The sequence below is a fragment of the Nannospalax galili genome, unplaced genomic scaffold, assembly GCF_000622305.1.
Source record: "Nannospalax galili isolate Female #2095 unplaced genomic scaffold, S.galili_v1.0 scaffold429, whole genome shotgun sequence".
NCBI lineage: Eukaryota > Metazoa > Chordata > Mammalia > Rodentia > Spalacidae > Nannospalax > Nannospalax galili.
Window position 1 is genome coordinate 3,085,110 of NW_008360330.1, and position 25,903 is coordinate 3,111,012.

General features: G+C 39.2%; 1 protein-coding gene across 1 annotated transcript in view; it reads left to right on the top strand.

Moving 5' to 3' along the window:
• Pappa2 (pappalysin 2) overlaps positions 1–25,903 on the top strand; it is a 315,095-nt gene that overhangs the window by 253,489 nt on the left and 35,703 nt on the right. Inside the window, exons 17-20 of the mRNA XM_008826112.2 lie at positions 2,396–2,564; positions 3,921–4,056; positions 5,884–5,993; positions 21,417–21,488. Of these exons, the coding sequence (XP_008824334.1) occupies positions 2,396–2,564; positions 3,921–4,056; positions 5,884–5,993; positions 21,417–21,488 (487 nt within the window). The remainder of the gene's footprint in view (positions 1–2,395; positions 2,565–3,920; positions 4,057–5,883; positions 5,994–21,416; positions 21,489–25,903) is intronic.

Here is a 25,903-nt window from a genome sequence, read left to right on the forward strand (position 1 = left end):
TAACTCATAATAATAATTTTTAAATTATCTATTTATTTTTATTTTTATGTGCATGAGTATTTTGCCTGTATGTCTGTAAGTGCACCTGTGTCACGCAAAGCCCATGAAGGCCAGGAGAGGAGATAGGTTACATTGGAACTGGTGTTACAGATGGGTTTTGCCTGACATGTGCGTGCTGAGAATAGAACCCAGGAGCTCTGGAAGAGCATCCAGTGCTCTTAACCATTGAGTCATCTCTCCAGGCCCTCAAAACAATATTATTAATAGATAGTATATACATGTCCACATAGGCTATTACAATCCTAAATAATTAGTCATAAATCATACTCTTATCCTAAACTACTCCTTAAATTGGTTCTAAATTGTTCTTTAATAATAAATGAAACACTACTTATTTCTAGGTAGATATTATTAAAATATGTTATTTAAATTATTTGAAATCAAATGAATTCCGTGATGTGAAATCTTTGGAATGGAGCTTAACATTTCTCAGTACATTTTTTAAACCTATAAAGTGGAGATAAAAGCAGGATTTTATTGAAGGGTTAGGATGAGTTAATTTGTTTATTATATATCTTGCAATGGACCTGATCCTGTTAATTACCATTCAGTGATTCAAGAAAGCAAGTATTCATTTAATATAATATAAACCTGATATAAACCACATATTGTTTTAGTTCCTGAAAATTAAAAACTATAATATGGCACAGTATCTGCCTTTTGTAAGCTTCCAATCTGGTGGGAAAGACTGATATGTATATTCATATGACAATGTGATCTATGTTGATCTAGTGTAAGATAAAAGTACAGAGCAAACACACAGCAGGCATTGTACTTTTCTGTTAAAATTCTGCAGGAGATGGTGTACATATCTAAATTTTAAAATGACACAATGGCACTAGAAAATGGCAATTTAATGTTTTAGGCATGATAGTACATGTTTGCAATCCTAACACTTGGAGGATGTTGGCAGGAGGATGCAGGAGTTCAAGGTTATTCTCAGCTGCTTGAAGGCCAGTCTGGAGTACATGAGATCCTGTTTCAAAAACAAAAAAAGAAGGAAATCAAGAAAATGGTAATATAAGGTCACCGACTTTGTGGTGGAGAGAGTCAATGGTCAAGAGATTATTTATATTTTGAATCACAAGCTTATCTGTAACCACAAATTTTCTGAATCAGTAGTGGATATATTAAAACCCCCAAATTGGAAAGCACCTTCAGATTGTAGTGACTCAGAAGGGGAGTAGAATGGAATTTGGAACAACGAGAACCTTAATGCTTTTGACTCCCATCCACCTCAAATACAGTCTTTGGTCAGGGGCCATGTCTGGGCAAGGAAAGCAAGGGCTATTCTTCCAGGACAGTACTGAGTCATATCTGCCTTAGGATCTGGTGAAAGGTATGAACCCATTCCAAGGAGAAATGAATTTGTAAACAAACAAAACAATTGTAGTAATCTCAGGGAGAAGATTTTCCCTTTGAAGGTCAGATTGAGTCTCTATTTCAAAACAGTGCTTACTGCAAAGCTTTCTTTCCTGTCTAAAAAATGATGTGTATTGACAATTTCAGCTGTTATATCACTACAGAAATACTGATGATCTTCAAGTTACACCTGGTTAATTCCCTCAATGCCACACAAGACCACACTACCTGGACATTCTGGACTACTTGGCGTCTTCTGGTGTGCTTAGATGTGAGAGTTCTCCAGGATTAAAATCTGAAAGAAAATCCATAAAAGTCTAATTACTCCACAATTTATCAAAATCTCTTGAGAGAGATACATGGAGTACTATTGTATAATGCTACCTACCACTGCTAATCCATAAGCATTACTAATTTCAGCTTTATGACCCAACATGGGACATTTGGGTAAATAGAACCAACTGCCTTGGTCTCTTTGAATTTTTGTTCTGGGGGCAAGATCTTTCTGTAACCCCCAGCTGGCCTGGAACTCACTATGTAGACTAGGCTGGCCTCCATCTCACAAGGATCTACTTGCCTCTGCCTCTTCAGTGATGGGATCAAAGGCATGCACCCCTACTCCAGGCATCTTATGCTAATTTTTACTATACTTATTTATTTGTGTGTATGTGTATATGTGTATGTGTATGTGTGTATATATATGTTATATATATATATATATAATATATGTATCTATATATGTATGTGTTGTCCCATGCACATGGCCTAGCATGTGTGTGGGTCAAAGGAAAACTTCAGGAGTTGGCTTTCTCCTTCCACCATGTAGAGTTCCAGGGATTTTCCTCACTCAGGTCATTAAGCTTGTCGCCTTTGCCCAGTGAACCATCTCTCCAGCCCCCATTGCTGATTTTTATCACATATTGCTGAAGATCAAGTCTTCTCTGATGGGCTGTTTTGTTTCATGTCTCATCAGCAAGTTCCTGAAGATACAATGTCTAGAAGGTGGGATCTGGGAGCAAGGCAGCTGCATCCCAGTAGTATGTGAGCCTCCTTCTCCTGTTTTTGAAGGCATGTATGAATGTACCAATGGCTTCAAGCTGGAAAGTCAGTGTGTGCTCAACTGTAACCAGGAAAGTGAAAGGGTAAGGAAGATGCCTTGAACTTGGTTTGGATCAGACTGTACTCTAATCTTCATGGTCACTCCAGGAATGTGGAGAAGCAGTGACGTAAGGAATCCCAACAGGCAGGGCCTTGTGCAGCTGGGACTCTACTAAGTAGTGTTAATATTAGTCATTAGAGAGTGAAAAGATTATTTTTAGATAAGAAAAAACTGATTTGTAGCAGACCAAGGTATATCACAAATAGTTCTAGGATCCTGATTTATCGATACAGTCACCTCTCATGCATGGCCACTGACCTAACTTGACTAGGAATGCAGATTTTATGATTTTTCTTTAGTCTAACAGAATCCCAAATAGAGAAATGAATCCTAAGAAAAGCTTATCAAAATTCTGTTTGATGATTACCCTCTTTAGGATTCTGGCACTAGTCTGAACTAAAACCACAGTGTTATTGCGGTTGAGTGAGTAAAATCAATTTTATTTTAGGAGCTATTCAAGTACCACACACATACATGAGATAGGAGGTCATACAGATTTTCTAGGCAAAGACAATGACCTGACTGCTCCCTTGACATATCTTTAACTTAGCATTCAGTACTCCAAGGTAAATGCTGCAGAAGAGATGATAAAAGAATGGGCTATGAACAGAGACCCCCCAAGACATCAAACATGTCTGTTGGGCTGACTACTTAAGAAAACAAAGAGTTGGCCAGATGAAGGAAGACTTAGTGCTATATCTATAACCCCTCTTGAATTTTATAGTTATTAATACTTCCTGTAATCCATCTTGATAGAGTATACTTAGATTTTTGAGGGTGTGAAGCCAGGAGTTACACAATCTAGCAGACATGTGGAAGAAGGGAACAGACTTCAAGAGAGATCAAAAGAAACTATGATGTGTTCATTCCAGTAGAAAGGCAAAAACATACCTTTAGGAAAGTTATTAATTGCTTTTACTACATAAAACTCATCTTGAAAAAATTCGATTTTGCCACAAGCAACATTTGTGCGATAATATGGATGAATCCTTGCAAAACAACACCATCTGGGGAAATTTTCCCCCAATAGCACTGATAGATGGCTTTGGTCAGTTGCTTATTCTTTCTCTATATCTAAAGGAGACTATATCAGTGATGAGTTTCATTAATGGAAAAATTGTTCATGATTCCTTCACATGAAACAGCAAAGAATTGTCTTGGGTTTCCCTGTTTTTTTCTTTCTTCTTTGAGTTTGCTATTTTGAACTATTTATTGTGTTTAAAGGTCTTTTGGCTCAAGTTCTAGAAGTTGAAGGATATTATCACTTAACCAGTCTATCCTTTCCTGTGCTTATAATGCAATTAATAAATGGTGATGTTCTTTACCTTTGATGTCCTAGCTTCCCATCCTCTGTACTAAAGAAGGACGGTGGACCCAGGAGTTCAAGTTGTGTGAGAACCTGCAAGGCGAATGCCCACCACCCACCTCAGAGCTGAATTTCGTGGAGTATAAGTGTGAACAGGGATATGGGATTGGTAAGAATGGGAGATGACGTGGAAGTCTGTCCTCAAGTATCCTGGGTCTGGCTTGTTCTTGAATTGATACAGTATCATCTCTGAGGAACGGATAGAAATGCAAGTTGATTCTTAGTGGCTTCAGCAAAAGTGAAATTTTATGATGAATTTATTTATTTTTTTACTCTTCTACTTGTATATAACATTAATTCAGCTAAGCCACTGCTCATGTTACCTGCTTCGCTCTGGGACTGAGAGTGAATGAATTTGTGGCTGGATTTGTATCTCCAGGAGGAGAGGCAGGAATGTCTAGCCATGTCCACATGTCCTGAGCTCCTGCATTCCTGTTCCCTCTGTTGTTGTTCAAGGAGGGACAAGATGAGTTTGTGCTCACTTGTGTTCTTCTTTAGCCATTCTTTCACTGCAGAAGATTGGCTCCAGGCCTGTGGACAGCTTTTTATTCTACAATGAAAGATCTTTGTGGCCAGAGCTGACTTATAGTAAGGTTGACCCAACTTTTCCCAGGTTGTCCCTCAGCATCATTGAAAAGTGTTGTAATTTGTGTGCAACCTTATGAGATTACTCCTGAATTCCAAATTATACAATCAAGAAAAAATTTATAGGTGAATTTAAACCACGTGATGCTAGTGTGTAGGATCTGAGTTAATTAGAAACCTCATTTATTTTTGAAATGGTTCTTTATCGTATTTAGATTGTTCTTTAACACTATGATGTCTTGTGGGCAGGCCTGGAATATCAGCAAACTCTGGACGTTTCTTCAGTGGTGCTTCATGAACAGATTCTCGAAACTTCTAATTTCTATATTAAGATATGATATACACATACTGGGTCCTAAAGAATTACATAATTAAAAAAATTCTTACTTACCTAAAGACACAGACACAGATCAGGAGAACTGCAAACAGAGGGATCCTTTAATTTGTAGATGAGGAAGTAGAGAGCACTGATAGTGAGCTTTATTTGAAAGGAATTTTAGGAGACACTTGGATCTCTGTTGTAAGCTATCAGAGCAACAGTTTTCTCTGAGAGACTAAAATCTCTGCTTCTGGTGTTCGGCTGCTTCCTCCTTTACTCACATACGTTTCTTGGTTGTTTGTGTAATGATCTTCAGTGTAGCAACTGACAGGGTAGGCCTTGAGGTAATATAATAATCTCTGTACTATTTCCGCAGCCATTTAAGCTAGGTAATAGATGCTATAAATTTAGTCTACTAAAAGACCAGACGGTATTGTATATGCTTAGAAGACATCAGCCAATCAACATAGAGCTTGGTTTGCTGGAGTCCTAGAATGGGAATATGGGGGTCTGATGAAGTAGGAATTGGTCTCTTTAAAAAAAGATATTTTAAAAGTTTATTTATTTTTTGTATTTTGCCTGCATGTATGTAAGTGTACCCATGCTGTGCAATGCCAATGGAGGCCGGAAGAGGGCATCAGATCCCCTGGAACTGGAGTTGCAAATGATTGTTAGCCACCATGTGATTGCTGGGAACCAAACCAGGGTCCTCTCCAAGAGCAGCATGATGTTGACCACTGAGATCTCCAGCCCCCAGGAATTGATTTCTCAATGGCTGGATCAACAGACATGTAGAGATCCCTGAGGAAAGGATGTACTAGAGCAGGCAGAAGAGGGGGCACTTGGGACAAGGGAGTTAATGTTATAATGGCTTTCAACACTTTACTAAAAGTGTACAGGTGCATGGTAGGTGAATATCAGTTCTGCCTATAAGCACAGGATGTGATGGCCTACAGTGTAGAAAGCAATGGTACTGAAAAAGACAGGCATCTGGGGAGTTCACATCCCTTCTGTACATTTCCACTCCTTTAGGTGCCGTGTGCACCCCATCATGTGTAATCCCTCCTAGCGACCCTGTGATACTGCCGGAGAATGTGACTGCTGACACTTTGGAGCACTGGATGGAACCTGTCAAAGTTCAGGTGAGGAGGGGGACAGTGTTGTGTGTGGCATAAGGGAAGCCACTGAACAATGCTAACTGGTAGGCCATTCTATGGGGGAATGTTAGAGCATTTGCAATCATTCTTAAAGAAAACTGTCATGTATGATTCCTGTACGCAAGGATAAAACGCCAAGTAGAAAAAAGAGGAAATCTAGGTTTTAAAAAAAAAGTCCCACATCTAAAGGAAAATGTAAAAGGTAGAAAGTTGTCTCAGATAAATAAGCAACAGAGGAAAATGACTAATGAAACAAAGGTCATGAAGGGTTGGGATGAGCTGAGGAAGTATATACGGATGAAAAGAGGAAAGGCAGGGATAGACTAGAAAAGGTTAAAAAAATAAAACTGAACACATGGAGAAAGTGGGTAACAGAACAGGATGAGAAAAGATTTACTTTCCTGTGTCTTCTCTGTCTAACCCCCCAAATCCTTCTCCAAGGCCCTCTGTTACTCAGTCAAAATCATCAGCAAAATACACTCAGCCTTCTCGCTTGCCTCTTCTCTGGGCTTCATTTGCTTTCTTTTCTACCCAGAAGCTAGTACTTCCCTCAGCTCACTGCCTTCTGGAAGGCTCACTGGTCCTTTCTTACACTTCTGTCACTGTGTCTCTTTGAGGGGTAGGTGACCTCTCTCTTCATAGCCTCTTCCAAATCATCTTTCCTCCCCAGAATCACTTACATTTGTGTCTAATGCTAATAGAACAAACCCCTCACCACCCTCACGGCCACTGTCACCTTCTAATCATTAGGCTGCACCTTCCCTTTAGTTTTTAAACACCACCAGGGTATTCCAGGTAATGCCCCCATTAGAATGCTCGTCCATTTCCACACCCATGCATTTGCCTCCTCTAAAACTTGGATATTCTGATCTGTGTCCACCTTTCTTCAGGGACCATGGTTACCTGTCTGACTCCATCACTCACACGGTTTTCTTGGCTCCCTATTCTTGCCACTGTGGCCTCTTGCTTATTTTCTGAGCATGTGATGACATACATCTCTGAACCTTTGCCTTTGTGGTTCCTTCTGCCTACAACGTTCCCTCAGAGAGCTCAGTCTTTTGCCCCTCTACACTCATATTTTCACTCGAATATTAAGAAGGTTTTCTTTGGCTGGTCTATCTAAAATGTTAGCTCCTTTAGTATTTCTGCATGCTTCCCTCCTTTATTATTTTTTCTTCTTGGGACTTAATCACTACTAGGCATTAGATATTTAACTTATTCCTTTCTACCACTAGAATAAAATGAGGGATGACATCTGTTTTGTTCACTGTTATGCTTTTAGATCCCAAGTGGTGCCTAGGAAATGCCAAATGTTCACTAACTATTTGTAAACTGAATAAATGTAAAAGAAAGAAGTAAGAGCTAAGTGGAGAATATGTTGTGAGTTGTTTCTTCTTAGAGATAGAGTAGGATCTAAGAGAGCTTGACTGATTCCTTAGGTTCTACATCTAATCCTTGCAAAGTGATTTCAATAGAATCACAAAACATGGACTCTGGATATATACATTTCATTCACAAATCATTCTTTTTTTTAACTTTTATTTTATGTGTATGAGTGTATTGCCTACATGAGTGTGTTGTGTAATGCCTGCAGAGATCAGAAGAGGGCGTTGGATGCCCCTGAAACTGGAGTTATGGATGGTTGTTAGCTGCCATGTGGGTGCTGGGAATTGAACCTGTGTCCTCTGCAAGGGCAGCCATTGCTCTTAACCGCTGAGTCATATCTTCAGCCCCCACAAATCATTCTTAACTCTCCTTTTCCTTTCCTTCCTTTGGGGAATTGCTGTCAGGAATTTGTGTCAAGGCAGGAAGATTAGGGAGAAATTATTTTAAGTATAATGGGAAGAAAGCTGGGGATAGCATAACCCTATTCAGCTCCTTCTGCATTGAACATTTAGGGAGCTTTTCTATGTGCCATGGAACTATGCTAAATTCTGGCATACAGAGAAGCAAAACGACAGTCCTGTCTAAGGGACTTACACTTGGCCTTGAAATCAGATATTTGTACTAATGCAACGTGTACTCATGGAACAGTTTGGTTGATGGTAAAAGTTTCATGGGAATGCCTGAGAGAAAGCAACTAACTCTTCTGCCCAGGAGTCTGGTTAACCTGTTCACTGTCTTCATGAAGACAGCAGGGACACCAATTACAGAAATGACAGAAATGTACTGTTTCCAAAGTAGAAAGCCATTTTCTCTCTTTTATTAAAATGTCCCTTTTCTTAACTGTCTTTCAGGTGAATCGTTATTTATTTACAGTGATTCCATAGCATTTTGTTAATATTTGTATTTCTAATGGCCTTTCCAATGCTTTTTTTTTTTTTTTTTTTTTTTTTTTTTTTTTTTTTTTTTGTCTGTTTTGAGACAGGGTTTCCTTGTAGCCCCAGCTGTCCCGGAGCTCACTATGTAGACCAGGCTGGCCTCGAACTCACAAAGATCCACTTGCCTCTGCCTCCTAAGTGCTGGGATTAAAGGCGTGCGCCACCACGCCTGGCCAATGCTTTGTTTTTTTAAAGCATCTTTATGGTTCTGTAAGTAAAGAAATTGTTGGGACATGGCTTTCTATATATTGCATTTGAGCAACTTCTTACTGTTATGGATAATCACATCCCTGTCAATGTCAAGTAGATTATACCACAAAGAAAATGTAGAGCAGTGGTCTCTCCTTAAGCCAGTACCTCAAACATCATCATTTTCTTGTTGCACTTTTTGTTAGTCTAATTAGTAAATTCTTGTTTTTGTATATAGGCTGGCCAGGAATTGGAGAAACACTACATTTGGAATGATAAATGCATTTCAAAATAACATTTTATTTTTATTTGTGTGTGTGTGTGTATGTATATGTGTGTGTGTGTGTGTGTGTGTGTGTGTGTGTGTGTGTGTGTGTGTCCCAGGTATGTGTGAGTATGCTCAGAGGCCAAAAGAAGGCATTGGAGCCCCTGCAATTGTAATTACAGGTAGTTATGAGCCATCTGACTTGGTACTGGGAACTGAACTTGGTTCTCTGGAGCAGCAGTAACCATTCTAAGCTGCTGAGCCATCTCTCCAATCCCCGTAAATCTATTTTTAAAAAAGCCGAAGTCAAGTACCTGAATTCTGACAGACACTAACTGCACAGCCTCAAGCAACCTACTTCACTTTTCTGGGTCTTTATTTCTTCATGTGTAAGTGGGAATGAAGAGCTATTTCCACACGTTATCTCAGAATCAGAGCAGAACCATGTGGATAGAATTTAGCTTGCTTGTCCATGGTAATCTTTCTTTTTTTTTTTAATTGAGCTTTTAAAATTTCACACATTTCCCACACAAATACAGACCCTCTCCCCCATCCATGCCACCCCCATCCCCCCACCAAACCCTATGCACTCTGCCATACATGCTGAGTCCTATTTATTCAGGTGTTTGTACCCAAATGTCCTTTAGTGTAAATGCATCCACTGGAGTCTAGTCAGCCCATCCAGTGGTCATATGTAAGTCATATTCTCCCTTATCCAGCAGCACTAAGTCTCAAATAGTTCTCAATCTAGTGCTGGCCCACCACCTATTTCTCACCTCCCCTTTGGGCCCTTGTTTAATTGACCTGACATAGATCCCATGCTCAATGACACTGCTGCCACAGGCTCACATGAGCAAGCCTCCAGTGGCCTGGAAACCTCTACCTCCCACTGTTCATGAACTAGGCCTGGCTCTTACGGTCTTTCAGCCTCCTCTTCCACAATGCTCCCTGAGCTATGGGTGGGTGAGGTTCCATACAGGCATCCCATCCTACATTCTGCAGTCTTTTATTCTCCAAAACTTGACCAGTTGTGGCCTTCTGTGTACATCACACTCTAATATACATGGAAGCCTCACTGGTGAGAGTTGAGGGGTCCATTAGCCTTCTCTCTATCCCTTATTCTGCTATGTTACCTGAGGCTTAGTTGTCAAGATTCGACAGCAGATGTGTCACCTATTACTGGGCATCTCTCAGGTGTATGTTCTCTGTGCCTGACCAGATGTGCAACTCTGCATTAGCCTCCATCTGTTGCAAAAAGAAGCACTTCTGATGAGTGCTGTATGGCATGCTTGTCACTCTAAGGGAGGTCTCTTCTATCTGGCACTGCATTCCCTGCCAAGCAACTCTCAGGTATACATATGCATTAATGTTCAGACACTCTGTGCATCTCTCATAGGGTTTCTAGGGTATCACTTTTCCCTCTAGGTTTCCTAGGCCCCCAAGATTCACTCATCTCCACTCTTTTTTTTCCCTTCAGGCTTCCCTCCTCCTTCCCTTCCTAGTCACAGTGCCCCCATTGTCCTTACCTCCCCATCCCTGAATACCTCCGAACTCCCACCCTTTCTTCTCCTGACTTCCCTCCCTCCCCGACACCATGGTCCACATAGTCTTTCTTGATCAGTTGCTAAGCTTAGGAAGCTTCCCTGGCTTGTGCCTCTTTCCATCTGCAGTGACACACCCTTGTTCTTTATGATTTGGGGTATGAAGCTGGTCATGGTTTGCACTGTCACTAGAGGCAAGTGGCAGTAGAGAACTCTTGAGATGTCGTGTTGTCATATGTGTCATTGTGTGTCATATTACTATGTGGAAGCAAAGTGAAGTAAATTAGCTCTTTCCAACAATGTAAGGAAAGAAATGAGATCCTTAGAAAAATCTGTCTTACAGGACAGATTTTAGGGTAATTATAAGGATAATTTATAAGGATAATTTATTCTTAGGAAATAACTCAGCAATCAGAATTTCAAAAATTGAAAACATATTTTCAAAACAACGTTTTGTGTGACCCTGAACCCCAGATCAATATCCTTTACACTAAAATCAAAATCAAATGTTAAGCTTATAGTTAACACTGAATATTATAATGGGACAAAACAAGCAATTACCCAGGCTCTCTCAGCTCTTTCATTGTTATTATATTAAGGAGTATTGTCACAGGGGTGTCCTTCATTCAGGAAATTGAAATTTTATTGCAAAAAAAAAGAATAAAAGTCAATGGATGGACTAAAAATGATGAGATGATTGTTGTTATGTCCTAGAGTCTCTAAGAAGAGATTGTGTCATAGCCACTGATAAGCTCCTAGAATCTGCCATTTTGTGACACTCAGGGGCTCCTGAGAGCTGCAAATCTAACTTTGTCCTCATAAATAAGAAGAAATGCCTTATAAACCTAAGCAATTGCATTCAAAGAAGCCCCACATTTTGAGTAAGATCCAATAATTCAACATGACTGTCTTGGAAGTTATCCTGTACTATACCCAATCATTGGTACCCTTTAGAATCACTTGAACTGTTTAAAATGAACAGTAGAAGTTGCATCATCTGAAATGCCTTGGGATACACAAGATGTGTATCACATACATCCAGGGCAATTCCTGCTGGAATGCTTCAAGGCTTACTACAGTTATGGGATAACATAATTGCAAAATAAATATTAAGGTACAAGCACACCTATTTTGAGCAAAGTTCATTTGTTTAGTAAATAATGCTTGCCTATATTATGAAAATCCTTGCTTTCTACCATATTTCAAATACTTTTGCATCTGGCAAGACTTCAGAACAATGAGCTAAATTGCATCATTTTTCTGTATTCTGCTTCAAATGACTTCATTCTTTGTAACAAAAAGTGATAGATTACACTTGGATAATGCTTTATTGTCTTCAAAGTCATATATATGCATTGTATACATATGCAATATCACTTGAATCTTATCACAGACCAATAAGCTCATAAAGGACATTTTATTATCTCTATTTTATACACATATAACATTGTTGGATAATGTGTCCAAGATTTCACAGCTGGCAAGAAGTAGAAAAAGCAACTTTCTTGACTCCAAGTTTAGTGGGGGATTTCCTGTTTACTGTTCTCACAACCATAATTTTCTCCTCTGGTTGTATATTGGGGTAGTTTGCTTATTGAACAGAAAATAAGCCATTCTTCTCAAACATGAGATCTACCCCATCTCTACATTTCCTTTCTCTCATAATGAAATCTAAAGAAAAAAATAGAGATATTTCCTTATAATGCTACTTTCCCTTTTTGTACTGAATTTAGTATTTTGTTTTACTTTTAAAGGAAAGTCCACACTTTCAGATGCCATCAGAATTTATTTGTCCTTCTCTGGATGTCCTATTGGCTTTACTCTTTAGGAAGGTGGATGACTTTTAGAATAATATATATTGTATTCAAGAAAGAATTCTGAAGGCTTAGGTTGTCTGGGGATTTGATGAAAAAATGGCTCCAAGAAGCAATCGACATAGAAGGAGATGGCAAAATGACTTCCTCCCTGAGGCCGCATACCTCTGCAGGAGGAAGGAAATACCACCTACCTTACAGTGGTCTTATAACAATGAAAAACAACACACATGAAGTAATGAAGTAAACAGTTTCTAGAACATAATTCTTAAGCAAAAGTGATATTTTAATTTATTTTGTATAAATTTTACCCTTGGAAATATCCCACATCTCTGTAATTCTTCCTTCAATTCTCTCTGTCTCTGACTCTTTCCCCACCCCTGTGTGCATGTATGTATGTCTAGATAAATGCCTGCATCACTTGCTTTTTTGTTGTTCATTTTATAAACTGAGTTAGGAAGACAGAGAATTCATGGCTGTTCAGTATTTCCTATTAGACCACCTCTGCCTAAAGAAGCAATTTCTGAAAGCCTTTGTGAAGCAGAGGAAGAAGGAAGTGTAAAAACACATATTATTTTTCAGTGTTTCAAGGACCTGCTTTCTGTGGGAGACAACAGGCCAGAGCTTGAAACTCCCAAATGGACATTCTGGGTCTTTGCCATTATAATGGTGTCTTCCTCCTTCACTTATTACACACAGACCTTTCTATGGGAAGAAATTTCCTGGCACAAAGGAAGGCTAGCAAATAAAGGGGCCCTACCATGTTTCAACAAGTGATTGGCAGTTCAGGTGTCCCAGCAGTTGGAACTGACAGTCCTGAGAGGCAGCGTGCTATGTGGCAGGTATTGGTTGTAGTTCAAGCCCTTGAATATGCAGAAACAATGACCTGGCTGATGCCTGCTGTCACTCCCAGGTTGCTGGCAATTCAGGATCTCTGAGTTGAGTGCCTGAGGGTATGCAAGGCGCTCACTCCTCTCAGATTTGCTGGGAAAGCTGTCATTTCCATGTCTCTGTGTGTTTTTCTCTTGATTTTTCTGTTTTTCTTCTAGGTGTTATGCTAATCCCAATTTCACACTGAACTCTAAGGTACCTCAGGGTAGGCAGACACCTTACCTGTCATCCTACCTGCTGGTGTATGATCATTTCCTCTGTTGCTTAGAAGATGATGACTGCAGGAAAGCAAAGAGACTGCAGAAGGGAAGGGGTCCACTGAGACAGTTCTCAAAGCAAGCCTTGTTTTTCATAATCTACTTCAGGGTAGAGTTGAACTTTTTAAGATTATCTTTGTCCGCTATGTCATGAGAATGATTTATTATATCTTGACTTCAAAGTAGGAAGAATCAAGTATTAACACTGAAAGTCGTGGTCTTTCAGGAAATCAATTTCGCAGGGACTTTTTTTATAACACAATGTGGTAGTTGTTTGCCTAGAAACGAGTTTTCCTAAATTGTATTTGAACATGTTGCCTTCTGATGTGCAAAGGCATCCAATATACTGTCATTTGCCCTAGCATTTTATCTCATAAATTCCTGTTTTCATGGATGATACCTATTTCTAAAAAATTATTGAAGTTTTGTGCATTTCATACACTACATCTTGATCATATTTAGAATCCCTCTCCTACCTGCGCCTCCCCATAACCTCCCAACTGGGTCTCACGCATTCTGTCATATATGTTCAGCCTAATGAGTCAAGTTTGTATCCCCAGATATCCCTTGGTGTGAAGTCATTCACTGGAGCCTGATCAGACTATCTAGCATCACTCCCTTAAAGAAGACCAACTCTCCTTCACCTGGCAGCGATTGGTTGCCAATAGTTCCTAATATAAGGTTGAGGCTTCTTATTCACTTCCCCACTTATATGCTGGGTTCTGTCTCCTTGAGTTTGCATGGGTCTTTGCATGCTGTCATCATTGCTGTAAGTTCATATCCACAAATTCCCAGCTGCCTGGAAAACTCTGTCTCTTGTGGTCATGTACTACCTCTGGCTCTTACAGTCTTTCCACCCCCTTTTCTGCAATGGTCCCTGAGCCCTGTGTGGTTGAGGTTTAATATAGGAGTCCTATCCAGGGGCACACACTCTGCAGTATCTTATTCTCTACATTTTGGCCAGTTGTGGCTTTCTGTGTTAATCACCATCTGTTGCATGAGCTCCTTGTTTCACTATGACCCCTGAGCTTTATGTGTAGAGGTTACATAGTATATGTGTTACTTAGAGCTGGACATCTCACAGACACCTATTCTCTGTATTTGACCAGTTGTGGAATTCTGTAATAGTCTCCATCTGTTACAAAAAGAAGCTTCTTTGATGAGTGATGAGAAGTATGTTTGTTTATATATATAAAGATCCATATTTAACATACAATAAAAAAATTACATTTGTCTAGGAACATGACAAATGTAGGTTTTTCTCTAGGATCTATGACCTTGCCAGCCATGTATGTGTATTTGTCTATGTTTACAGTACCACACATGAGTTCCTTCCCATTGAATGGACTTTAACTCAATTAGCTGTTGATTACCCTCAAGTTAAAAAATGCCACTGTTGAGATAGTTTGAGATAGAGATAGTTTGCTGTGCCACTCATTGTTGTAGTTATTAGGCTTTAAAGCTGCAGTTGGATCTTAGCTGATTTTCTCCCTTAGCAGTTTGCATAATAGCCTCTGAAACTGTCAGAGCTAGTCTTCAGAGAGGTGGTTTCCAGGTCAGTTCCAACTCCATTGCTCCAAGTCCTGTATCCAAAGTACTTACTGTCTTCAGCAATAAGACAAGTTCTGGGAGGAAATCAAGGGTTGTAGCAATAGCCTGTGCTATTTGGGACGTTTCTTGGACTACCCTGACCAACAACTCGAAAAGAGGTTTCTATTGTCTAGTACTGTGTTCCTTCTTTTATATACACGTGCACTCAAGTACAGATATTGTATATGTATTTTATTAGGCTTTTGAACTAATTCATATCGCTTTGGTTTTTCATACCACCTAAAAATTATTTATCGTTTCCTTTTCTTTTTCCCTTTCTAACCCTCCATCTTCCCACCTCATTTAAAGCACTCCTATTTTCCCCTTGGTAATACTTATCTCCTATTATCCTCCCTCTCTGGAAGTCCTTCTCTTTACCTCCATGGCTCCTTTCCATTTTCCCTGGCTTCTGTGGTTACATCAGTATATATACTTATATTTGAGGATTTGAAACTAAGATCCACAAATGAGAGAAAATATACATCACTTGTTTTTCTGAGTCTGTGTTACTTCACTTAGTATAACAGTTTCTGGTTCTACCCACTTATCTGCAAATTTTATGATTTTGTTCTTCTTTATCATTGAATAGAACTCCATTGTTTAAATGTATCACATTTTCATTAACCATTCACCAGTTTAGTTTTTTCCCTCATTTTAAAATACTGTCATAATTATGAATTATTCAAATCCAAATTAATGAGTTTTTCCAAAAGCTACACATGATAGTTTTGAAAACTCCTGTAAGACTACCTTGTGTCAATGGTTTTGTTCATTTTTCCAAATCTGTCTTGAAATGTGAAGTAGTTCTTTAAGTGAAAATGGAACAGTTTAAAGCAAGAGAAGAAAATGAAGAAAAAAGAGATCTTACCTTTCAGGAGCTCTGATTTCCCTGTCTAAATCTGATCCTCTGGCTCTCAGTGCTCCACACTGTCGTCCCCCTTTCCCTTCTGATTACAGATTCAGAGTCACTTGATATGAATTAGTTAAGGTCAGATGTGAGGCATGACAGACTTCTTTTCTTTCCACTTAAATATGGGATCGTTTCCTATAGACAACAAGAATCCGTCTCATCATTAGGGAGGAGCAGACAGAAACATTTTGAAAGAGGGAAAGAGGAGCCAAACGGGAGATTGCTATGGTCTGAGGAGCTGTGCAGAACAAGGCTGTGCTTTGTTCACGGTGTATATACATGTAGCAGTGATGAAACTGACACAAACTTGTGCTGTGGAAGAACTCTGTGGTCGGCTGTGATTAGCACTCCATTTTGTTAATTAACTATTCCTGATAAAAGATAATTTTCTCTTAAATTCTATTGTTGACCAACTATTAGTCCTGTGACTTTTAATGAGAACTGTAACCAGGCAGCAACCTTCATACAGTCTTGTGGCCATGTAAGTAAGACTCCTTAATGGTTCCCTCCATCCGTCCCTCCATCCATCTCTCCATCCCAATCTCCCTTTCCTCCAATATCCTCCCTTCCCCTCCCCTCCCTCCTGCACTTTCTTTTTCTTCTATTTTTTACCTTCTTTTATTTCCTTTACTTTTAAAAGGAATTTTAAAATGCCCTAACCCAAATAAAAATTTTCAACTCATTTTTATTTAAAAATTGGAGGCTTTTCTTTTTGGAAAGCTCAAAACAAATCCTTGGCATCCCATTGCTTACAGTTCATCTGAGAAGTTGTCTGGTAAGAAAAGTATATGAAGAGTAAGAGTTGTAACAACATGGAAATGCTTAACAATAATAACAAATTAAGAGTAGTAATTGCCAATTGAGATAATGAAGAATTATATTGGAGGGAGATGAGCACATAGGACATGAATTGAGTCTGTGGTGACTTATACTTGGAGGCAGAAACATCGAACACGAGGATATGATGAAACTAAAACTAGGTGGAAGATCTGAAATGCTCTATCATTCTCTACAGATTTTTCAGATATGTCATTTATGACATTTATGACTGTAAGTTGCTAAAAGTATTCCAGAAAATAAGAAAATCAAGGTTGTTTCTCACTGGGATCTAGCTGATGTTTACCTGTCTGACTAACTCACTGTTTTCCTCTTTATTTCCTTCCTCTTATAGCCCATAGTTTTGAAAAAAAATTGAAATTATTTTCTATTAGGATCAATAAGAGGTAGCTCTACTAGTGGTATTAGATATGCATATCTTCATAGATTAGGGATGTGTTTATAGAATGGGTGATCTTTATACACCAGAAGATTTAGAAAAAGCCTGGGGATCCAACATTATATTTGCAATTGGCCAATGCTTATAAAAGATCACATCTCTGAAATTCAGACATAAGGAATAGGACAGGTAGACAGCTCTTCATTTTAAGAATTTGGCATCAAGGAAGAGGTACAACAGATGTACTAACCCACTTTTAGCAACTTTTGTAGAGACTGAGGAGGGTTGCCAGTTTGAACTTCTCTGAAGACTGAATTGACATTGGAGAGATGAGTGTTGTCATGCTCACTGTCATGAATTTGTCTTATAGTTACATTTGCATATATAAAAGTATATATATATATATATGCACATATAACCAGCCATAAGCAAAAGGAGTGAAATGAACAGAAACAACTATCCATAAAGATCTGGTTAAATAATTTTCAGTGCTCACGCAGTAGTGTACAATATATTTAGTACAGTGCAACATCCCAGGAATCATAAAAAAACAGAACTCCATAATATATTGTAGAGTAAAATAAGACTATTCACAAAGCAACACTGACCATAATGGGCCAAAATGATAGCATTCTGCAGTCTGAGGAAATAGTACAAACACACAGGTGTGTGTGTGTGTATGTGTGTGTGTGTGTGTGTATGTGTGTGTGTGTGTAAAACATCTCTGTATGATGCCAAAGGGGGAAAAAAAAAGCTTAGTATAGGAATGAAGAGACTGGGCAGTTTGAGAGCAGAAGTAGGAGGGAGACTGAATCCATTTATGTCATTTATAAGTATGAGATTATCTTATAATAATATAAATTGCATAAGAATAGAAAGACATCAAATATATTGAGAATAATGGGAGAAATAAGAAAAATGAGCTTTGGAAGAAAAGATTTTTTAAAAAGTAAAAACAAATTGTATTCTTTTCTCTTTTATCTACTATATTGTAGATTTCTGTATTAAAATACCAAAAATTTTTTTTCATACAAATAAATGTTTTTTAATCAGCAATATTTTAGTATGTGACATTCATTCAGAATACTTTTCAGGACTCAATTGCAACTGTCCTTGGGATTTTGCACATAAGCTGGTGCACATATGTATGAAAATGCCATAGTGAAACCTGTTACTTTGTATGTTAATTTTTAAAATTGATGATAAATAAACAAACCTCTGATGCAGTAGTCAAAAAAAAATACCAAAATTTTTATATTTATGAAAATCATGGAAAAGCTAAGGGAAGCTGGTCCAATCAGTTCAGAATATTTGAGAAAGTTCAGGCCCTCGGGACTAATGAGTTTGCCAAGTCTGAGTATCTCCTTGGATGGAGGAAGTGTCACTCCCCCAGTGACTTTGGCTACTCTGAGGACAGCATGAGGTTTACGCATTAGCAGAGCCTCTTGTTCACTGGGGACTACGGCTCCTAGAAATTGAGCTTTGTATGCATTTGTTGTGAATTGAAACTGATTTAACAGGGTAGAGATTTTTCCTGAGTGAAATACTATGAGAAGGAATGAAAGTATTATAAATCTGCCTTTTAAGGGAACAAAGTTATGTTTTGTGGTTACTATCTGGAGTCAGTAAACAAAAATGAAACACTGACACTTTAAATAATAAAACTCATGACTTCTACTAAGTAGACTAAGTGGAGTCTGCTTCAAAACATGAATAAGAATCATATCATTTCTATATAAATAGTTCAGCATATGTAATTTGCATGTAGGAAAAAGAGCTCACTTTTTCATTAGACGTCATACTCCTATTGTGTTTATATGTTTGTTTTGTTATTTCTGTTTTTATGTAATGATAACAGGTCAAGTGACCTTTTAATATGTCACTTTTAATATTACAACATTGAGTTTTAAATATCAAACTTTGTGAAGATTTATCCTATTTATTTCTCTTTTAAGAGGGCTGTAAAAGAAGAGTTTTAGTTTTTACTACCATAAATTTGAAAAACATTTCAGATTCTCATTTTCAAACTTCACTATGAGGCATAATTGATTTACCTGGATATTAATATATATAAATATCTTCAGTCAGATTATCACATATATTTTCAGTATATTCTAGAAATGATTTCAGTTGTTGGAGGTGCTATATGAAGCTCATGTCTCACCTTCTGTTATTTTCCTGCCATTAATTACACTGGATTGAAATGTGAGAATGGGATTACAGATGGACAGGTGCATAGGTCATGGAGAGAGTCTTTGCTTCTCTGAAACTTGCTATGGGATGTTCTCATTTCCCACAGCCTGTCCTTTTATATCTTAAAATACAAGTGCTAAAAGTTAAAGCTCATAAAAATGAGATTATTAGTTAACAAAGATTAACTCTGCATCTGGAAATGGCCTTTAGAGCAAGAGGGTCACAGATGTTTCAATATGACCTTTGTTTGTGTTCCCACCAACTTAAAATTGGTGCCATTTTGAGTTCTGGTGATTTCATAGTAGTCTCATTTGTCCAGGGTGTGGCATTGTTCTATTTCCTACAAGGAAGAGATAACTAGTGCTAACAAGCAAAGAATACAATCTAACCTATTGTCTTAGCCTGGAGATGTATAGCTTATAATCTTGGAGGCTGAGACCAACTGTATGAGTTCAGTTTTTGTTGTTATAATAAAATACCTGAGGCTGGATACTTTATAAAGAGAGTTATTTGACTTATGATTACAATGGCCAGAGGACTGATGCAGCATGGAAGTACTATCTTGGTGAGGACCTCTCCTGGATATATCACAACACAGGAGTTGGCAACATGGTGAGAACAGTGCTCAAGAGGGAGAGCAAATAGACAAGTTTATCTTGGGGGCTGTTCTTCTTCTTTATAAATCATTTTCATGGAGGTATGGGATGACTCAGGTGCCTTGTACTGGCCCAACCCTTTAAAAATCCCTTCACTTCAGCACTGCCACACTAGAGACCAAGTACATGAACCTGTATGGGTAGATTGCATCCAGTTTTGGTTAAAGGCTTCTCATACAGTCATGTTTATTGGCCTTATAAACCCAGGGTATGAGGTGGGTGTGTTAGTTCATGCCTGAAATCCCAGCCTTAGAGAGGCTGAGGCAAGAAGACTGTGCTGAGTTTGAGGCCAATCTGGGCTGCATAGTGAGCTCCAGGCTAGCCTTGACTTTAGTCGGAAACTTTGTCTCAAAAAAACAAACAAAGTTTTTAAAAATTATGGCTCTAGAAGACCCCAATCTTATCCAAAGGAATGTTGGCAACTGATTGCTGCTAGATGAGGAAGAGCTGACCTTCCTAAAACAAGGATCTAGAAGATAGGCTGACTAGATTCAGCAGATGAACAAGCACTGGGGAATGGCTGGGGGTACTGACAACACAGTGGACAGTAACAGGGATTACAGAGTACCTGGGCTCCAGTGGGGTTGGGGAGGCTATGGGAGAGTGCCATTTGGGATGTGGGCATATAGATGAATAAAATTGTTTGGGATGTTCTGTATGAAATACAAAAATATCAACAAATAAAAAAATGAGTTATATTTGAGGAAGAAGCATAAAAATTTGTTTCATGTTAATTAATAGAGGTGAAAAACATTACCACTGAAATCTACCTGATGATTTTATATCCATGCTCAGGTGCCAAAGAGCTCAGAAAGTAACCAACTGTGACTAGTAATAATCAGATGCATGGAGGTTAGAGATGCATGTGCAAACATCTAAATGTTAGTAGCATTAAAAATGAGTTTTTCTGTATGAAACAATATATTTTAAAATGAAATGGAGATCTTTTTTAAAGGTTAAAACCTCATCCAATTTTATGTCTGATAGGATTTATATTGAGTTCAGTATTGTATAACTGTATCAATTCAACTGTGAACCTAAAAATTTACAGCCAATTTTGAAAGTAAAGCATCTTTGCTCTGGAAATTGTTATTGAATATGTTAATGCTGTAATGAAATGCTTCTTCTAATCATGTGGTTATTAAATAAATAATTTTTAAAAAAGAAAAGTTCAGGACTAGAAAAAAAATTATGGTTCTTCTTGAACAATACAACCATGTCATAATTTTTTATAGGTTATTTAAAATTTCAAAGCAAACAGAATCAGTATTCTACACAGTAACAGATGAAGCTTATTGTACTATTGTGAATTTTTTTTCAAACCATACGTTCAGCACTCTGGAAATTTTTCTACCTTGGGAAGGGAGGAAGAAGGTGAAAGTGACCTAAAGTTCTTCCTTTGAGAGGTTCTGCCTTGGTTGGCAGTTTCACAGGTCCCCCTAAGTGCGCATAAGGGTCTGCTCTTTAAAGGACTTCAGTTGGTGGGGTAAGCATGCAGCTGACACTTTCACTCACAGATCTAATATCTTTGTTTCTCTTATTTGTTTTTCTGTCTTGCTTTTTAGAGTATCGTGTGTACGGGACGGCGTCAGTGGCATCCAGACCCCTCCCTGGTCCACTGCATCCAGTCGTGTGAGGTATGTGGGCCTCTCTTCACCAAGCCACCTGGAGAGCTGTGACCAAATGAATCCCCCCAATTCAAGGCCCTGTCCTCCTCATTCCTCAGTCCTTTCTCAGTTTCTTTTTTGTCTTTTTGAGACAGAGTCTCCCTGTAGCCCCAGCTGGCCTGGAACTCACTATGTAGGCCAGGCTCTATCTCAGAGAGATGCCCCTGTCTCTCCCTCTTCAGTATAGGGATTAAGGGCTTATGCCACCCCACCCCACCCTACTTCTTTAATCTAATGAAGAAGATTGTAGAATGAGAGCATTACAGAGAGGATGATCTGGGAATCCCGACGGAGAAGGGAGATGCATACACTAGGAATAGCCAGTGACAAAAACAAATATTGTAGTTCAGTTAGAGCAGGTTTATTCATCCAAACCTCTCTTTGGAAGTAAATAAGTCACTTAGCAGCACTGCCCAGATATTTCTGGCTCCTCACAGTGTGCTAGAGAGAATGCCTTTAACTGCCATTGATTTCCAACAATTCCACTCAAACACACACAATCTGCATGCACACATCCATATTAATCCCTGTATTCTGTATATCAGTCTCTTGATCTAATTCTGGGAAACTGGGATCCACGAAGCCAGAGAAACGGCAAAGGTAGAGTTTGAGAGAAAAGAGAAAACTGGGGGAGGAAAGGACACCCATAAAAGAGCTTTCTGAGAATGCATCAGGACATGGAGTGTGCTGTTACCATGTGGGCCAACAGAACAGCTCATCTTCTGCCATCATTAGAAAAACAGATGGCAGTGGGGTGGGGTGGGGAGGCAGGAGGGGGAGTGAATCATTCACTGGGCAGGGGGTAGATCGGGGAGATGAGGCCAGGGAAAGACGGAGATAAACAGACTGAGGACTTAGGGAGCTGGGCAGAGATCAAAGTGCTCTGAGAATTCCCTTCTGCTGCTTCTAGGCATCATCACAAGTGGGAGAGTCGATGTCAGGACTTGGGGCTGGCTTCAGTGGTTTCCAGAAGGTCACGATACAGAACTTTTCCCACTTGTCCTTTTCCCTTGTGGTGTACCCCAGCATACCCTCTAGAGTGATCCAGAGCTTCCCAGGCTGCTACATTCCCTTTGAGTCTGCCACAAGGAGCGAAACTCCTTTCCCCAGGCTGCCTCCCCTTACCCACTGTTGTCATGCACAGATGACTCCTGTCCCCTTAATAGGCTTTAGTACCCACTCCCCTCATACCAGTGGTTCTGTGTAGCCCCTGACCATCATCTTCAGCATCACCTGGAACTCCATAGAAATGTACTCTCTCAAGTCCACCCCACATTCACTGCCTCAGTAACTTCACAGGGGGGCAACAGTCTGTATTTTAACCAGCAAGCCCTCCAGAGAATTCCAAAGGCTGTGGAAATCTGAGAACCACTACCTTAACCTCTAGAAGATTAGAAAGTTCCTAGGCTGGGCATCTCCACTTTAAAGCTTTATTTGTCCAGAATCAGTGTGTGTGTGTGTGTGTGTGTGTGTGTGTGTGTGTGTGTGTGTTATAAATACACATGTGCATGTGGATGCATGTACACATGCAGGCCAGAGGTTGTTATCGGATGTCTTCCTCAATCACTCTTCACTTTTTTTTTCTCTCACTGAACCTCAAGCTGCCTGATTCTGTGACACTATCTGCTCAGTGAGCTCTAGAAAGTCTATTCTCTGTTCCATGTGCTAGGATTACAGGGGTAAGCTGCCATGCCTGGCTTTTTACACAGGTGCTAAGGAATCTAATTTCAGGTCTTTATGTTTATATAGAAAGCCCTTTACTGACTGAGCCATCTCCTTAGCCCCAGAAATAATTCTTGCCAATTTTATTGACATTGTGCTTATTCTAAATTATTTTGCATATTCTATACTGTCATTTCCAGGATATTTGGGTTAAGAAAGATTAAAAAGAACTAGCCATTTGTTTCTGTTCTTTCAACAAAGGCAAGGAGGAAGAAAGCCTATTCAGAGAGAGAAGGGAAGAAGCAAAGAAAGTAGGAGAGTAGCCCATAGGGAGCGAAAGAGAGGAGGACAAGCTGAGGAAGGAGCAATGGCTCTGGCCAGATAAGGAGGAAGAGCTGCATAGAGGGAGGATGAGGATGAGAAAGAAAGCAGGGACAGGGATGCTGCCAGCTTCTTGGCGCAGCTTGGCCAGTTTTTGATATTTTGCTGGAAGAAATCAATGACACATCTTAAGAGAACTGAAGACCATCAAAGACAGATGGAGGGAAAACAGACCCTAAGGCAGGAAGATGGGTCTGCAGGTGAAAAAAAAATGTGCAAAGTGCAGCACATAATCTAAGCTCAAGCCAAATACTGTGACTCGTTATCTAGAAGGACCTCCTTTCCGCTCTCCAATGCAGACTATCAGTCTCAGACATGCTCTACAGCTGCCTTTGTTCCCTCTGTTGCGGTCCTAACATTTTTCCTATTGTTTATCTTTTGCTGAAAAGCATCTCCAGAAGGCCTCATCTTTTTTATACTTCTGCCTGTAGAGAGTGTGTTAGGTAGAAAGTGGGCCTTTCTCTTCAGGCTCATGTCTGTTCCAAACCCCATGCGCACTCTACCCTAGATATGAAAAGCCTCTGCCTTATAATATTCATTTTTGTATATTTTTATTGTGTTTTTGTGTATTTCACACAAAACATCTTAATCATCTTTATACCCTCTCCACCGTCCAGAACCCCCATAGCATGCCTCACATCATTTGCATTCTGTCATATATGTTAAGGTCTATCTAGTCAAATTAGTGTACCCAGGCGTCTCTTAGTGCAAGTTCATCCACTGGGTTCTAATCAACCAGTCTAGAGTCTATCCATTAAAGAAGATCAACGTTCCCTTGCCCAGCAGTAATCAGTCTTACAGTATTCTTAAAATGCATAGACTTTGCACTCTGATTCTACTTCTGGGAGTGGATATTGGTACCACTTGCTGGTGGCCCTGAACAAATTACTTTGCCCTTGTGCCCCATTGCCCTAGGGTAATGTAATACGATGTGTAAAAAAGCTTTAATGTAATGTCTACTTTAGAAGCTTGTTGTGAAGATTAACAGATTCCACAGAGAGTGAACTCAGCCCAAGATATACAGCAGTGCACATACTGGCTACTGTTATTATCAGTCTCAGATGTAATAGCATTGCCCCACATTATTTTGTACCTGGCACTTTCAGTCATGTTTAGTTGCTTTCCTGGCTCATGTTTCTCTAAGTCATTGATATTCAGCTGAGATGAATTTTATACCCCATATCTCACCATTTGGCAATACCAAAGACCATTTTGGTTGTCATCACTGGATGAATGGAGGGCATTACTGGCATCTAGTGTATAGAAGCCCAGGATACTGCTAAAATTCCCACCATGCACAAGACAACCCACAGCCAAACACTGTGCTGCCCCAAATATCAATAGTACTGTTAGGAGTTTCTGTACTAGGCTAGCTTATATGGATCCTACAGTATGTTTCCCAGGCACTTCTTCTACTTGGATTATTATTAATCCAGTACCCACCTACCACCTGTCCCCATCCCCTAACCCAGATGAGGTATCTAATTGTACCCTGTTATCTATTTTGCTGCTTTTCACCTTAGGGGAAATACTGGTTTTCTGTGTGTCTCATACGCTGTGGCTTCTACAAGCTGAGAACATTGTCTGTTCTGCTGATGAATATTAGCTGTTAATACTATCTCTGGAATAAATGGAGCTCAGGAGGTGTTTATTGATTGAAAGTATTAGTTAATCTATGTATTGCTTATAAAAATCATTCCCTATAAAAATTCTATAATAATTGTTTAGAAAAATGTTTATTATGTCAAATACTTGTTTGATAAAATTCCTCCCAGCATGAAGAAAGAAAGGGGAGGAGAGATAGATTGGTGGCTGGAGTGAGGGAGACAGAGAGACAGAATGAGAAGATGGTTTTCCTCACAATAATGAGTTGAAGTGAGGCTTCATTACACCTATGAATTCTGTGTTATCAGATAATACAAGTACATTTAAAACAAAATCCTTTCCCTCCTTACCTCCCTCCCTCTTCCTCTGCATTTATTCTCCTTCCATCATTTCTTTGTCTATTTCTTTTCTGTTCTTTCATTAAGTGCTATTTTTTTTTTTTACTTCCACCAAAGTCTACAACACCTGGTTGACAGGAAGAGCAACAGTTCTCTAGGAATGAACCTGGGGATAAAGGCCCACATTCCTATGCTTCTTTGGCAAAGGACTGATTAACTTCCTTCATATGGATTGATTACACTTGATCTGCTCCTTGGCTTTGGTTTTGCTGTGAGCATGCAGCCTTGCAAGTTGTCCTGTTCTTGCTTCAGTCTCTAGGCTATAATAGTGTCTGATACTCTCTCTTAAAACTTTTACTGGTTCCTGTAGAATTGTATTTTTCCTTCCTTCCTTCCTTC